The sequence below is a fragment of the Ziziphus jujuba genome, chromosome 4, assembly GCF_031755915.1.
Source record: "Ziziphus jujuba cultivar Dongzao chromosome 4, ASM3175591v1".
Classification (NCBI taxonomy): domain Eukaryota; kingdom Viridiplantae; phylum Streptophyta; class Magnoliopsida; order Rosales; family Rhamnaceae; genus Ziziphus; species Ziziphus jujuba.
This window is the reverse complement of record NC_083382.1, coordinates 32,652,615-32,667,327: the sequence shown is the minus strand read 5'-3', so window position 1 is coordinate 32,667,327 and position 14,713 is coordinate 32,652,615. Positions and strand designations below refer to the sequence as shown.

General features: G+C 31.4%; 3 protein-coding genes across 3 annotated transcripts; 2 read left to right on the top strand and 1 right to left on the bottom strand.

The window, feature by feature from the left end:
• The first annotated feature begins 215 nt into the window (after nt 1-215).
• On the top strand, nt 216-1,879 carry LOC107415183 (mitochondrial pyruvate carrier 1). Its single transcript, XM_016023470.4, has 5 exons — nt 216-538; nt 1,067-1,166; nt 1,297-1,351; nt 1,451-1,586; nt 1,673-1,879. The coding sequence occupies exons 2-5, from the start codon at nt 1,074-1,076 to the stop codon at nt 1,722-1,724; spliced, it is 336 nt and encodes a 111-aa protein (XP_015878956.3). The 5' UTR covers nt 216-538; nt 1,067-1,073; the 3' UTR covers nt 1,725-1,879.
• A 6,490-nt stretch (nt 1,880-8,369) lies between these two features.
• Nucleotides 8,370-10,995, top strand: LOC107408913 (uncharacterized). The gene is made up of 5 exons (XM_016015852.4): nt 8,370-8,624; nt 9,330-9,401; nt 9,648-9,814; nt 10,173-10,284; nt 10,540-10,995. The coding sequence occupies exons 1-5, from the start codon at nt 8,580-8,582 to the stop codon at nt 10,753-10,755; spliced, it is 612 nt and encodes a 203-aa protein (XP_015871338.3). The 5' UTR covers nt 8,370-8,579; the 3' UTR covers nt 10,756-10,995.
• A 1,270-nt stretch (nt 10,996-12,265) lies between these two features.
• LOC132803603 (uncharacterized) lies at nt 12,266-14,120 on the bottom strand. The gene is made up of 3 exons (XM_060816846.1): nt 13,699-14,120; nt 12,865-13,601; nt 12,266-12,711 (listed from the first exon to the last, which is right to left on the bottom strand). Exons 1-3 carry the CDS (start codon nt 14,118-14,120, stop codon nt 12,266-12,268), a joined length of 1,605 nt encoding a protein of 534 aa, XP_060672829.1.
• Between the last annotated feature and the right edge of the window lie 593 nt (nt 14,121-14,713).

The following is a 14,713-nucleotide window of genomic DNA, read 5'->3' as shown; positions in this document are numbered from 1 at the left end:
AAAGACGTAGGTGCAAAATTCAAGACAATTGACATTATTGCATTCATTATTTACCCAAAAAAACAAAAGACATTATATTCATTATTTTAGTATTTTTTTTAAGGGTAAATAATATTCATTGTTTCAAGTAAAGCAATGGAGAAAGCGATTGGTTATATTCCCAATGCATATCCTGGTAACACCTTTTATATGGAATTGCAAATTTTTGAATCGTTGCAACCTTTTTATTTTTTATTTTTTGGGAAATATACATACTGAACAACTTGCTTGGTCGGAAAGAGTGGATAAGAATATTCTCCATTTCATTGCTTTCTTATTTTAATTTTACAAAATCATTTATTAAATGCTACGAAGAAAAGTTTACAAATCAGCCTAACTGCTCTTGAATATATATAAATATATATTATATAGATCCTGGTCTGATAGATCGTTGGGGGATACTTTGACTTGAAGGGTTGGAACTTGGAAGTATATTCGGAACTCAGATCAGGTTAGGCTCTTTTAACAGCCTGAGCCTAAATTCTGCATCTTCCATCTGGTAAGATTTTCTTCATCTCATTACTACAGAATCGACTATTCTTCATTTTTTTAATTTTATTTTATTTTTTTTATTTTATAAAGTTCTTTCTCTTTTTTCTGGGTTCGGTTTCTCTGCTTTATTTATTTATTTTGGGTGTTAAAAGAAGTTTGTAAAACATCTGAAAGATTGAAAAGTTTTCAAAGTTTGTTATACATGGATATAAGAGAAAGAAATATATATCATTGAAACAAGAAAGAGGGTAGACGTAATTCATTAAATAGTATCCATTTTGTTGTGTTAAGAAGCAATATTTATTGTCATCACTGGCTTATTTTTGCTACTTGTGTGGGAAAAAAAAAATTGAACGTGGGAAAGATCAAGTTGACCTTATGATCAGGTCAGAAGGGCGATGAAAATCCATCTCTCCGATAAATTTTTAAGTTTTTTCCTATGAACTTTTGCTCGTAGAACATGGTAAATTGTGGTAATTAACAAGAATTGGTAAAATCCCCATTTTGTTTATGGATTGGGTCGAATTATATGCAGGTTATAAATGGAAATCCTCAGAACTTTTTGGAACAGTCCTGTTGGTCCCAAGACAACTCATTTCTGGGGTCCTTTCTGCAACTGGAGCATTCCTATAGCTGTAATAACAAATCCATGACCGATTCACATAATTTGAATTGAAATACTACAACTCTTTTATTTAGTACACTTTTTTTTTTTTTTTCTTTTTATGTCTTAATTTGTTTTCAAATTGTGATGGGTTCTGACAGGGAATTGCAGACATGAAAAAACCCCCAGAACTTATATCTACCAAGATGACTTCAGGTATGGAAAAATGATCAATTAATACATATTATGATACAAATAAGATTAATTTGGTTTTTCAAAATTATATTCTAGTTCTGGTTGGTTTGTGTTTTGCAGTGCTGTGCGTTTATTCAGCTGTGTCCATGAGATTTGCATGGATGGTGCGGCCAAGAAACCACTTTCTTCTTGTATGTCATATTACCAATGAGACTGTGCAGCTCTATCAGCTTTCTCGTTGTCTAAGAGCTTCAGGGTAATCAAACAAACTATTTTGAATGTCTTTTTCTATAAAGTTGGAAAAGGAATTTGTAAATGATATTGGTTCCTAATCTATGACAGGAGCTTAGAACAGAAGATGAAAGAGGAAACTGAAGTAAAACAAAGTGATTGAGAAATTCATTCTATCTGTTTTTAATGCCATATTAGGTATCTTTCATAAGGTAAGGAAACAAAGAATCCTTGCTTAATTTGTGAAATTGTTGCACTGCTGAAACTTGTTTCTTATAGCATATATATATATATATATACACCACCTAGTTTGTTTAATCATCAGAAACTATTACGTGCTCTAAAAAAATCCAAAAAAGAAAGCAAACTAATAGAAACAAACAAATAAACAGAATTCATGGAAATTTCTTATTGACTCAGCCAAGAAATCTTCAATCAAGAGGTTATTCAATTTCCTGGTGACCAGAACAGAAAAACCAGAAGCCAAGTAACCTATGTCTATAGATTTTCTAAGAGGAATTCTTCTTCTTAGAAAATAAACTCAACTATTACTACGATTCCTCTCTAAAGCAAAAACGAACACAAAGAATTAATGCTAACAATAAGCAAATTACGTGTGCCATGAAACTGGTTCTTCGTACATATAGCAAATTAAAACAAAAACAAAGAATTAATTGATGTTAGTCAATAACAATAAGCATATTACGAGTGCCATGAAACTGGTTCTTGATGCATATAATTTGTCTAAATTTGTTGCCATTCTCATTCCCCAAAATAACAACAGCGAGTTCTCCCACTATTTTCCCAGAAAATCTTTATCTTTCTTTAAAGCCCAAAAAAAACAACCTTATTGAAGATTTTCTGGGAGAATAGGGCAGACATTGCAGTGAAGATATCTTCACTACTTTTCTTTTTTTTTTTTTTTTTTTTTTTTTTGAGTTACTACAAAGACTGGTTTTGGCTTAATATATATATATATATATATATATATATATATAGGTATATAAACTCAACTCTTCCAGCTAGTATTACCCAAGTGGGATTCTAATTCATTCTTGATTCTTACTTAGAAAAGAATTTTTAAAGGTTATAAATTTTAACCAGGTGATTCACTTTAATTATTATATTACTATAATCAATTAGTAGGAGTAGTATTGTGCATTACATATTAATTCCTTCCACGTTATAAATAAACCGCTGTCACCAATTATTAATTTATTTATTTTTAAGGAACTCAATTATTTATCATGATTTCAACTCCGACTCTGAATTCGGATACCATGAGTTTTAGTGTTTGGGATTATAGTTTCCTATAATTGTCCATGTTCAAAGAGAAACTAATTTTTATCACTCTGCTATTACTTGTATCTGTAATTGCAATTGGGTAAAAAAGAAAAAAGAAAAAAAAAACTTTTTTCTTTCTTTAAATTAGAAAAAGAAAAAAAAGGAATATGTATATATTTATTTTTGGTTTAATATATACATATTCCTTCCACGTCATAAATAAACTGCTGTCACCAATTTTTTATTTATTTCTTTATATATGTTGTGAGAAAAAAATGTTATTGCATTGGATACTTTCAAATTTTCCAAACTTATCTTTAAATTTCAGCACAGTATTAGAAAAAAAAATTAAATTTTAGTTAAAAATTTAGCATATGTAATATTTATTTTTAGTAGGTAACTATAAATAATATTAATAATTATTTATGAATAATAATTATTCAGCCCCTAATTAATTATTCTCTCACCCAAGAAAATCTATAAAGAAAGGTTATTTGGTTTTGCGTTATGTTTGGTCACCAATAAATAAAATAAATTGTTCAATTTTTTTTTTTAAAGAAAATAAACTGTTCATTAAAATAATAATAATAATAATAATGTATATTTCATGCATGATTGAACAAACTAGACATTATAGGCGACAAACTCGGACGGTGTGACCATTTCACTTAATTGTTGTGTAAGGATTCTTCGTTTGTGGTGCTCGCGGGTTAAGACTAAAATGAGAATTAAATCACACATAATTAACATGTGTGTGAAAATAGTTTTAAAAGATTTAAACTTCAATTGCGTGTCCCACTTTAATGTAAATTATTGTTTATTATTATTTATCACTGATATTGGCATTTTTATGAAATAGATATTTTTCCACTTCATAAATAATCAAATAAATAATTTATCCAGAGAACCAGGCCAATCATGTGGCAGGCAAGCCAACTATTTTGATAATTTATTCATTTATATATATATATATATATATATATATTTATATTTTGTTCAATAAAAATGTGGGAGGCTCACAACTTGGCCAAAAATCTGTTTGCTCCACACGCAAGGTATTTTGTCGTTTCATCTCCAAATCCAAACCCCAGGGTCCTACTCCACTCTTTGTTCAAAGTTGGAAAAGGAATTTGTAAATGACTGAATTCTTAATCTGTGACAGGAGCTTAGGACAGAAGAAGAAAGAGAAAACTGAGATGAAACAAAGTGATTGAGAAAGTCATTCTATATGTTTTAATATCATATTATTACATATCTTTCATAATGAAAAAAAGAAAAAAAAGAAAAAAAAAAAGAAAAACATTCTTGCTCAATATTTGAATTGTTATACTGCTGAAACTTGTTAATTTGTGGCATATATATAAATATAACCAGAAAATTATTACATTATTAGTTACTATGTGCTCTATCCAAAATTGAAAAAAGAAAAAAAAGAAAGCAAACTAATAGAAGTAAACAATTAAAACAGAGTTCATTGTAAATTTCTCATTGTGGAGGTTATTCAATTTCTTGATGACTAAACAGAAAAACCAGAATCTTGGACTTGTGCAGGATGTGATATTGAGGGCAAATAGCCTATGTCTATAAATTTTCTGTATTATCTAAGAGGAATTCTTCTTTAAAAATAAACTTAACTAATACGCTACTATTCCTCTCTAAAGCAAAAACAAAAACAAATAATAAATGTTAAATCAATAACAATAATGCCATGAAACTTGTTCTTGGAACATATAATTATCTAAGTTTGTTCCCATTCTCACTCTCAAAAATACCCCCAAAAAAATAAAAAAATAAAAAAATTCTTGAATGGAATTAGAGGAAGTCAAATAGTCTTTATCAACGCCTTCTCTGCCATCTCTCCCCTATACTCCCTGGAAATCTTTCTTTAAAGCTGAATTACAACCTTACAATGAAGATTTCCTGAGAGAATAAGGTAGGCATGGCAGTGAAGATAATCTTCATTACCTTTCTTTGTGCTTTTACAAGGATTGGTTTTGGCTTTAATACACATGGATGTATAAACTCGACCCTTCTAGCCAGTATTAACTTAAGTGGGATTCTTCATTCTTGACTCTTACTTGGAAAAGAATTCTTAGAGGATATAAACTTTAACTGGATGATCCAAATAAATATATATTATTATAACCACTTAAATATATATTATTGTAATATTGTGGATTACATTTTAATTCCATCCACGATATAAATAAACCGGTGTCACCAATTATTCGATTATTTATTTTCAAGGAACTCAATTATTTATCAAATATTTCAACTTACATGCTGAATTCGGATACGAGGTTTATATAGTAACCCACTAATAAAATTAAATATTATATATGGTGCTTTGATTATCTTAATATGATATTTAATATATTTTATATCAAATTAAAAATTGACTCAATTGCTATCACATCCACACGTATAAAGAGAAAAATTGTTGCAAATGATTAAAAAAAAAAAAAAAGAGAGAAAAAAGATATTTTATGATTTTCTTTAGTACTTAATACTTATATTAAGATTTTTTTTTTCTCTTAATTGAAATAGTAAAATTTTTTAACTAATGTCTTAAAAGTCTTACCGCATTCTATAATTTTTTTCTGAAAAATATTCTTATTTTTATGGTGATCCACCACTATTACCAAATGAGTTCGAGATAAATGATTAAAAAAAAGAAGATATTTTATGTTTTTTTTTTATCACTTAATACTTATTTTACGATTATTTTTTTCCTCAATTGAAAAAGTAAATTTTTTTAGCTTATGTCTTAATACCAAAATGTCTTACGGCCTTTTATAATTTTTTTCTCAAAAATATTCTTATTTGTATGGTGCTTCACCACCATTATCAAGGCCACTCGTATTGAATACAATTTTTACCAAGGCACAAAATATATCATTAGTAATGGGCAGTTAAGTCTTTTCAGCATAACCTGTGTCACTAATACTTTAATACTATTTATATCTTAACAAAAAGGTCAAACTAAAAGGTACTTGAATCTCTTTATATCTTAAAGTTGATTTGAGTCAATTAAGATTTAAGATGAGAAAACAGACACATTAGTGTTTGCAGTGTCCATGTTCACAGAGAAACCAACTTTTATCATTACGCTATTACTTGTAAGTGTAATTGGGTTAAAAATAATAATAAAAAAGAAGCATTCTTGCTCAATATTTGAATTGTTGTACAGCTGAAACTTGTTCATCTAGATTGTTTAATCATCAGAAAACTACTACATTATTAGTTTTTATGCGCTCTAGCTAAAATTGAAAAAAGAAAAGAGAAAGCAAACTAATAGAAACAAACAAATAAAACAGAGTTCATTGGAAATTTCATGGTGACCAAACATGAAAACAAGAATCTTGGATATATGCAGGATATGATGAAGCCAAATAACCTGTCTATAGATTTTCTGTATTATTTAAGACGGATTCTTCTTGTTTAAAAGTAAATTTAACTAATACACTACTATTCCTCTCTAAAGCAAAAAGAAAAACAAAGAATTAATGTTATTTAATAACAATAATGCCATGAAACTAGTTCTTGGTGCATATACTTATCTAAGTTTGTTGCCATTCTCACCCTCAAAGATAGCAAAAGAAGATACTTGGATGGAATTAGAGGAAAGTCAAATAATCTTTATCAATCTTCGTCTTCTCTGCAATCTCTCCCCTATTCTCCCTGGAATAGGGATTGGTTTTGGCTTTAGTGCATATGGATATATATATATATATATATATATACACACTCAGCTCTCCTAGCCAGTATTATCTAAGTGGGATTCTTCATTCTTGACTTTTACTTGGAGTAGCATTCTTAAAGGATATAAACTTTAACTAGGTTATCCAGATAAATATATATTATTATAATATTGTGGATTACATATTAATTCCTTCAACGATATAAATAAACCGGTGTCCCCAAATGTTAATTTATTTATTTATTTTTATTTTTTTGAATAAATTTATTTATTTATTTTTAAGGACCTCAATTATATATTTATCAAGATTTTAACTTCGATTTATAATTCGGATATGAGTTTTAGTGTTTGGGACTATAATTTCCTATTATTAACAAAGAGAAACTAATTTTTATTACCCTGCTATTACTTGTGATTGTAAGTTTTTTTTTCCCCATTCTGTTATAGAGTGAGAAAAAAAATCAAATTTATTTTATTGGATAGCAAAAAAAATTATACGTACAAGACATTCAAATTTTCCAACCATATCTTTAAATTTACACGCATTCATTTTAGATTTTCTAACAATTATATATGTGTATATATATGTGTTATATATATATATATTTTTTTTTTTGGCTAAGATCTAAAAATTATATTTTACTTAATAATTTAGGATATGAATAATATTAGAGATATTAAATAATCGACCAAATTATTTACAAGTGTACACATGTTATTATGTGATTGGTTTATATTTAATTACACTTATCCTTTTAAAGATTGATTTATCCATAATATTAATATGCTAAGCAATCTAATAATAGCATATATATACTTAATAAATAAATTGGTAGACTAATTAGTGCATTTAACAATACTCTTATGACATATAACATTTATTTTTTGGTATGTGTTATTACAAATAATATTAGATAATTAATGATAATTGTTTAACCGGTAATTCATAAGTTATATCCTATTAAGGACCCGTTTTTAATAAACTTTCACTTTAAATAATAGTAGCCATTGTCCATTAAGCATATTAGAGCTTTTCGTACGACCTTGTTTGTTTCTATTTAACATTATTATCTCGCACATTCTCTCTTTCAAATTTCTCTCCCTTTCTTTCTAAAAGCTTGGAAAGAAAGCTCCTAAACACAATCAAGAAGAAGAAATTCTTCTCTGCCATGCCTCTTTTTCTCTCCCAAGAAATCGCCGAAAAGATTATAACCAAAACAGATTTCTTGCGGTTTGAAAGAGAGTGATTGCAAAGAAGAGAATGGCATCTATAAACAGTTGATTAGTATAGCATGGGAGTTGGAAAAATATATGCAATATTCAAAGAAAGTAATAGTTAAGCATCATGGTCATAACTCATTTAAAATCTTCCAACATTAGTTTTTTAAATTTCCTCATCACCCTAATAATTTACTTTTCATTAATCTCAATAAAATTCTGAGTTTTTAAAAACATTGTGAATTTTAATCCCCTATTTATACTTTCTAAATGAGTTTTCCCAAATTACATAAAATTACTTAAAAATAAAAACTAGTAGTACAGCCATTGAATTACGTTCATTAATAAGTAGAAACGTTTAGTAAATTAATTTTGCACATGTAATAAATATTTTAGCAGTTTTTTTTTTTTTTTTTTCCAACATATTTTGGTGCGTTGTAGTAGACATTAACAATAATATCTATTTAAGTAGGGTTATGTTTTGGGCCAGCAGTGGCAGAGGCAAGTATCTGTGTGAAGCCCATAACATTTTGGGACCCAAAAGAACAAGTCAAAGTTTGAGCAACTAGTGAAAGGCCCAAAATCTGCTCGCTCCAAACGGGGTTTTCGTCGTTCCATCTTCAAACCCAAACCCTAGACACTACATCCTCAATCAAAGTTTACATTTTTGTTTTGAGGAAAGATTTCTACTTGCAAATTTTTTAACCGGAAATTTTCGATATCTTCATTTTCTGGCTTAATTCTTTTTGATTGTTTTGTGAAAAAAATGTGGATGGTTCGTTTGTGAAGAAAGAAAGCTCAAGGGAAGAGAGAGAAATGGCAAGCCAAGCAGCTGCTGCTTCTTTCAATGGCAACTTGAAGGTAATATTTATTTGTTCCTTTAGTTATTATTATTGTTATTGTTATTTATATATATAATTGTCACTTTATGCTCTCAAATTATTCATTTTCCTGAGTATTCTTTATCAAAACTAAGATTTTAAGCTCGTTTGTAGATTGTAAGGTTTAGCTTAAGAACCCCTTTCAAACAAGAAAAAAAAAAAAAAAAGAAAAAAGAAAAGGAAAAATCATAGCTCTGAAACCTATGCCAACTGTTTGTGAAGTGTACTCTTTCCGAATTTGGGACTTTTGAGTTCTATCCTTCTAGTTAGTCTGTTTTCATGAGCTGCATATCTAATTCCTTAATTCAAATCATTTTGATCCCGAGTGGTTTTCAGAAATCCCACTTCCCATGCGTTCACCTTGGTAACTTCCAAGTTTTTATTTTTAGAGCCTCTTAGTCTTGGGTGAAATTTATTTATTTATTTATTTTATATCTAAGTTGTTAAATTTTGAAATTACATGTCAAACTCTTGCCCGAACATGGTATGTACTTGCCCTCTTTGTTGGAAATTATACCCTGAATGTTTCTTGTTTTGATAAGTAAACTATATGCTTTGAATGTATTAAATGTGATAGTTTTGCGAAAAGTTTTTAAGCGTGGTATCATCTGATTGGAAACTTAACGTTTAAATTGGATGGATGCATGATCAATTTAAAAAAATATGTGCTTTAATATTTGTACAGAAAGCGCTTGCTGGCCTGAGACGTATTAATCTGGAAGGTCTGCGTTGGAGAGTATTTGATGCTAAAGGCCAGGTAGGGTACACTGCCTTTTGTTACTTTTATGCGATTTTGTTAAAAAGTGGAGCTTATGGATCTTAAGTAGGTCATCGAACAAGGCTAAAAATTGCCTGATTTATTCATTTTATTTACTGGAATTATTAGATCTGAAATGATAATTTGCCATCTTTAACTCTCTCTCTCTCTCTCTCTTTTTTCTTTATTTATTTATTTATTTATTTATTTATTCTTTGTTTTTGGTTTTTCTTTTTTTCTTTAAAGGTTCTTGGAAGACTAGCATCTCAAATATCAACTGTGATTCAAGGCAAGGACAAACCAACATACACACCAAATCGTGATGATGGTGACATGTGCATTGTACTTAATGCGAAGGATATCTGTGTCACAGGCAGAAAACTTACTAACAAGGTTTACCATTGGCATACTGGGTAAGGACTATTGTTCACTTCCTGTGAGCTGTTTTCACTGCTGGAATTTTGTGAGACTGCTTCGAACTAAATTGATGCAGTTCTGATATTATATTATATGAGTGTACAATTTTGTTAGTACAATGCTGTTGTAACTTAATCCGCAAAGTCACTGAGATTTAAACGTATTCTCTATATTACAATGGAATTCATCTTATTTAGGCAAGTATAAAAACCAAAAATACATGTACTAAATGACTCAATTTCTAAGCTAAATATGGTGTGAAACAATTCCTTCATGTGGTTGTGTAATATCTGTAGATAAAGTCATCCTGTTTATGCACTTTGATCTTCATGTTGAACCATCTGTTGTCTTTAGGTATGTGGGCCACCTCAAGGAAAGAAGCTTAAAGGACCAGATGGCCAAAGACCCTACAGAGGTCATTCGGAAAGCTGTACTACGCATGCTTCCCAGGAACAAATTGCGTGACGTGAGTGTTACAGTACATGTTTAAAAAAAAATTGACATTTTCTGATGGTTTCAAAGTGTTTTTTATTTTTTATTTTTTATTTTTTTTATTTTTTTATTTTTATTTTTTCTATTACTGTTATGGTTTTTAAGAATTGTATTGAATGATATATTTTCTCTACTAGTCAGGTTGAATTCATGAGCATTGATATTTGTATTTATTGGACATGAGGTACTTATGTTTAAGATTATACGGTGGGTGGTTTCGTGGATGCAGGATAGAGATAGAAAGCTGAGAATATTTGCTGGAAGTGAGCATCCCTTTGGCGATCGACCCGTTGAACCATATGTGATGCCTCCACGCACAGTTCGTGAAATACGGCCACGTGCAAGGCGAGCCATATTACGAGCTCAGAAGAAAGCTGAACAGCAACTACTCAATGATAGTGATGCAAAAAAAGGCAGGAAGAAGGATAAAGAAGTGAGTGCATGAAGAGTGATTGAGGACACAGATCCTTTTTCTTGCAATATGTCGTATGGCATAAACAGCAGAAATTTAAATTCTGTTTTCCGCAATTGTCATGGGTTTATTCTGCAGGAGCACTTGATCGCTTTTAAATTTAGTTTCCTGACTAAATGGCTGCTAATTCATTTGACTATAGTCCTTTCGTTTTTAAAAGCAAAAATGTTTTACTTCTCTTTAATACAAAATTCATCTTTTGCAAGGATGTTACATAGCCAACTTTATTTGCTGACTTAATGGCTCCACTGGTGTTTAATTGCTCATTTTCATCTGCTTTGGAGAGGGCACGACATATTGCATTACTTGCATATATTTATATATCTATATATATATATATATATATATATATAAATATCTATGTGTGTGTGTGTGTGTGTGTATATATATATATATATGGCCACAGTATTCGTTAACCTATTAGCCATTAATAATGACGGTAAAAATGTACAAGGCTCTTCGAATTTTGAGTTAACTAAAGACAAGGTTATATGGAACAATAATACATCTTTTTTTTTTTTTTTGGGTCACAATCATACATATTTGTTTCATAGAGAATGATAAAACCCATAATACAAAAGAACAACACTAAAAATTGTGGAAGCAAACAGAAAAACGACAAAGAAAAGTGATGCGACAACTTCGCTGGCCAGAAACATAAACTTTTTAAACTTACAAAGCTAGATCACATACTTTTTAACCTACAGAAACTAAACGGAAAGTACTAAGATTTCTAAGCACTAGAATTGTTATGAATCATGATTGTTATTTCCTTGCTACATACAAGTCACAACATGCATTATCCATATAGTGATGCAAAGATCTCACATTGAAAAAAAACTTAAAATAAATTCATTGCAGAAGAAAAAGCAAAGAGTAATGAAAATCATGGGTCTTAACCATAACAGTATGAAAGCAGGCTTTGATGTAAAGTACCTTCAGGTGTGCACCTCCTGCCAAAGCCATTCATGCCAACATAATTTGATCTAACTGCACCATTGTTGCAGACTAAAAGAGTAGGAACATTACGATCATGTTAGTTGGGAATACAATCTGTTGATATTATTTTACAAAATTTTGTTGCTGGGTGTCTTGTTGACAATTCTCCAGATATTGCATCAGCACACCACATTCTGGGATTCTACCAGACAATTACAAACATCTTTGAAGCCATGGTTTGAGTCATCCCTTTCTTGTTTAGTTTATAATATATTATAATCTAGTTTTTTGTTGCCCTTTTTTGTTTTCTTTTTCACAAGAAGAAATCTGTATCATCCCTTATATGTTTGGTTATTTTAATCCTATGACATATTTAATTAAGCATATACTTCAGAGCTTATCATATATAACTACTTTACTTAAATACGAGCGTTGATAAAAGAGCTATGAAACATCCATTAAGAAGAAGAAAAAAAAAAAAAAAAAGAAGTTGATAATTATAATAATAATACATTCTTAGTCTTTGGTTTATTTTTTACCAGCCTTACTTTACCGCCACTACTTTAGTTCCTGCTTGCTGTTCCTGCTCGTGGAACTGTGATCCCAGGCCCAAATGATTCATTAGCAGCCAAGTGAAAGTCAAAAGTTCTCCACCCCTACTTGGTTGCTGTGCATGGAGGTTTGGTCTACAATTAATTGCACCGTATGCCAGTAGTTCCACCCACACTTTGCTCACTAGCTCCCACGGGTCTTTCTCCAAATGTCGGAGCTGCTGTGCAAGTATACATGCATCAAACAGCACAGATTTGCTCCTAATTCCCTTCACAGCAGCAGGCCTGAATTTTGTTTTCACATTAACCAACCGATTGCAGGCTTCCAAATGATCTGATATTGAGTATTTGATGAAGTATCTCTTAGCCTCTGCAAAAGTATCCTGGAACACTATATGCCAAGTGCCCAAAACTGGAGCCAGCATTGCTGGCTTCATGACTAGAAGATAAAACATAAAATCTGAAAGTAGTTTACAGTTTCTTTTACTTTTGACATCAGTTTCTGGGCCTGGATGTTCCTTGTTCTCTTCATGATATCAAAGTTGGGTGGCTAAATGCCAGAGGAGAAGGGTTTCAGCATATTGAAACTCACTGATGCTCCATTTAAGCTTGATATAGCTTGAAGTCCCAAAAAGAGCTCCATCACCTCTTTGTAAACAATTCTCTATGGCATCACTTAAGTTGTTTATTTTTGATGATTTCTTTTGCAGCTCTTCAAAGATTAAGCACTTGAGATCTTCAATTTCGTTCTCTGACGACGAAATTCTCACCATTTTTATCTTGTCTAAAATGCCCCTAACAATGTCAGCTAGCAACGGGTAGTTCCATATACAACGCTCATCTAGGCAATACGCTATCATATTATACTGAGAAACCGACCCAGACCACCTTTTTCTTTCCAAAATATAATCTGGAATCCACTTTTTCCAGCTCTTGAGGGCAACTAGGACCCAGTCAGAGAAAATGATCTTAAATCCAGATATGACATCAAGGCACATGGCTCCAATGAGCAAGCCATAAGTAAGAATGAGGTCCAACTTGTCAACTAGAAACTGGAACAATATGAAGGCACCAACCATGAAAAAGAAGGTGATAAGCCGAACAATGAGCCCAGCTCTGCTTCGCAGCACAGCCACCTTAGTGTGGAGAACATGGTAAATTAAGCTGAGCTCGTATTCTATTAATCTAAAACTGACCTCATAATTTCTACTGAGAAAGAATTCTCGGCTTGATTCTCCATATTTGAAGCTGAGAAGGAAGCCGACAACAAGTCCCTTGAAGTTCTCGAATAGAGATGCGCTATCAACAAGAGTTCCATTTGATCTGATTCTGAATATGGGTGTAGATAAAGATCAAATTTATGATCCTTATAATTGCCAAGGTTTGGCACCAGTACGCCGGTAGTAATCTCTGTTTGTTCTGGAACCTGGATGGACCTTGTTGTGGAGTATATTGCCACGGCCTCTTCATAGTCAGGACCGGGGTATGGCTTTGGCAATGCAGTAGGCCCGAAACGGTCCAAGCTTGCAAGATATAGAGCCACCGTTCTCTCTGCATATTTGATGTGAAGACTAAAATTGTTGGCAACCATAGATCGTTTTCAGGAAGTGTTAGAAAGAAACTATAAGCAGCGCCCAGAAGCTGTTGAAGAAGTCCAAACAAATGCCGGAGCCATAAATCGTTATCTTCGAGAGAAAAAGCGGTAATGGTATCAGGGCCACCAAGATGCAACAGAAGAAAGGAAGCCCAGAATGCGAAAACGTCTTTGTCTCCCTTGTGGTTATCAGAGGAATCAGTCTGGCTTTTGGTGATTAGTCCGATAGTAACAACAGCAATCCAGTCGGCCATCAAGTATGCTGACCAGATAAGCATGAGTACGAAGGAAGAGGCTTAAAAGAACGCTGACCCTGATGTCCCATAAATCCCATAGCTTCTTGAGCTTGTTGGGGTTGGCTAGCTCCATATCTGGCTCCTGCTTCATATTTTTATTTTTATTTATTTTATTTTTTTTGGTGAATTGCCTCCTGCTTAATTTGCCGTTCAATTTTTTTTTTCTTTCTTATAAAAAGAAAAAAAAGGAAAAAAGCTTGAGTAGTAAAAATTCGTGAGAAAGATACTTATATCACAAGTGGTGGTGACTGTCACTATCGTATCGTATCTGGGTGCGTCTAATGTATGTTTACATGGTGGTCTTTTGTTATTGGAAGTGAAAAGACTCCATAATTATTCGAGTACAGCTGCTTCTTCCTCTCGCAGTCTCGCTCAAATTTGTACCATTAAAGATTCAGGGATTTGATTATTGTGATTGAAACAGAGCTCCGTAGATGGATCTACCATTTTTGTTTTTTTTGTTTTTTGCTTATGCATAATGAAGGACCTACCATGAACAGCCAACAAAAGCACATGTAAAAGGAGAGATCCTGTGCAAAAAAAAAAAAAAA

Coding starts and splice junctions, on each gene's coding strand:
- LOC107415183 (XM_016023470.4), top strand. CDS start 1,074: ATGGAAATCCTCAGAACTTTTTGGAACAGTCCTGTTGGTCCCAAGACA. Junction 1,167..1,296: donor ACTGGAGCATTCCTATAGCT/GTAATAACAAAT, acceptor GGGTTCTGACAG/GGAATTGCAGACATGAAAAA. Junction 1,587..1,672: donor CGTTGTCTAAGAGCTTCAGG/GTAATCAAACAA, acceptor AATCTATGACAG/GAGCTTAGAACAGAAGATGA.
- LOC107408913 (XM_016015852.4), top strand. CDS start 8,580: ATGGCAAGCCAAGCAGCTGCTGCTTCTTTCAATGGCAACTTGAAG. Junction 8,625..9,329: donor CTTTCAATGGCAACTTGAAG/GTAATATTTATT, acceptor ATATTTGTACAG/AAAGCGCTTGCTGGCCTGAG. Junction 9,815..10,172: donor GTTTACCATTGGCATACTGG/GTAAGGACTATT, acceptor TGTTGTCTTTAG/GTATGTGGGCCACCTCAAGG.
- LOC132803603 (XM_060816846.1), bottom strand. CDS start 14,120: ATGGCCGACTGGATTGCTGTTGTTACTATCGGACTAATCACCAAAAGC. Junction 13,602..13,698: donor CCACAACAAGGTCCATCCAG/GTTCCAGAACAA, acceptor ACCCATATTCAG/AATCAGATCAAATGGAACTC. Junction 12,712..12,864: donor CAAGCTTAAATGGAGCATCA/GTGAGTTTCAAT, acceptor TTTATCTTCTAG/TCATGAAGCCAGCAATGCTG.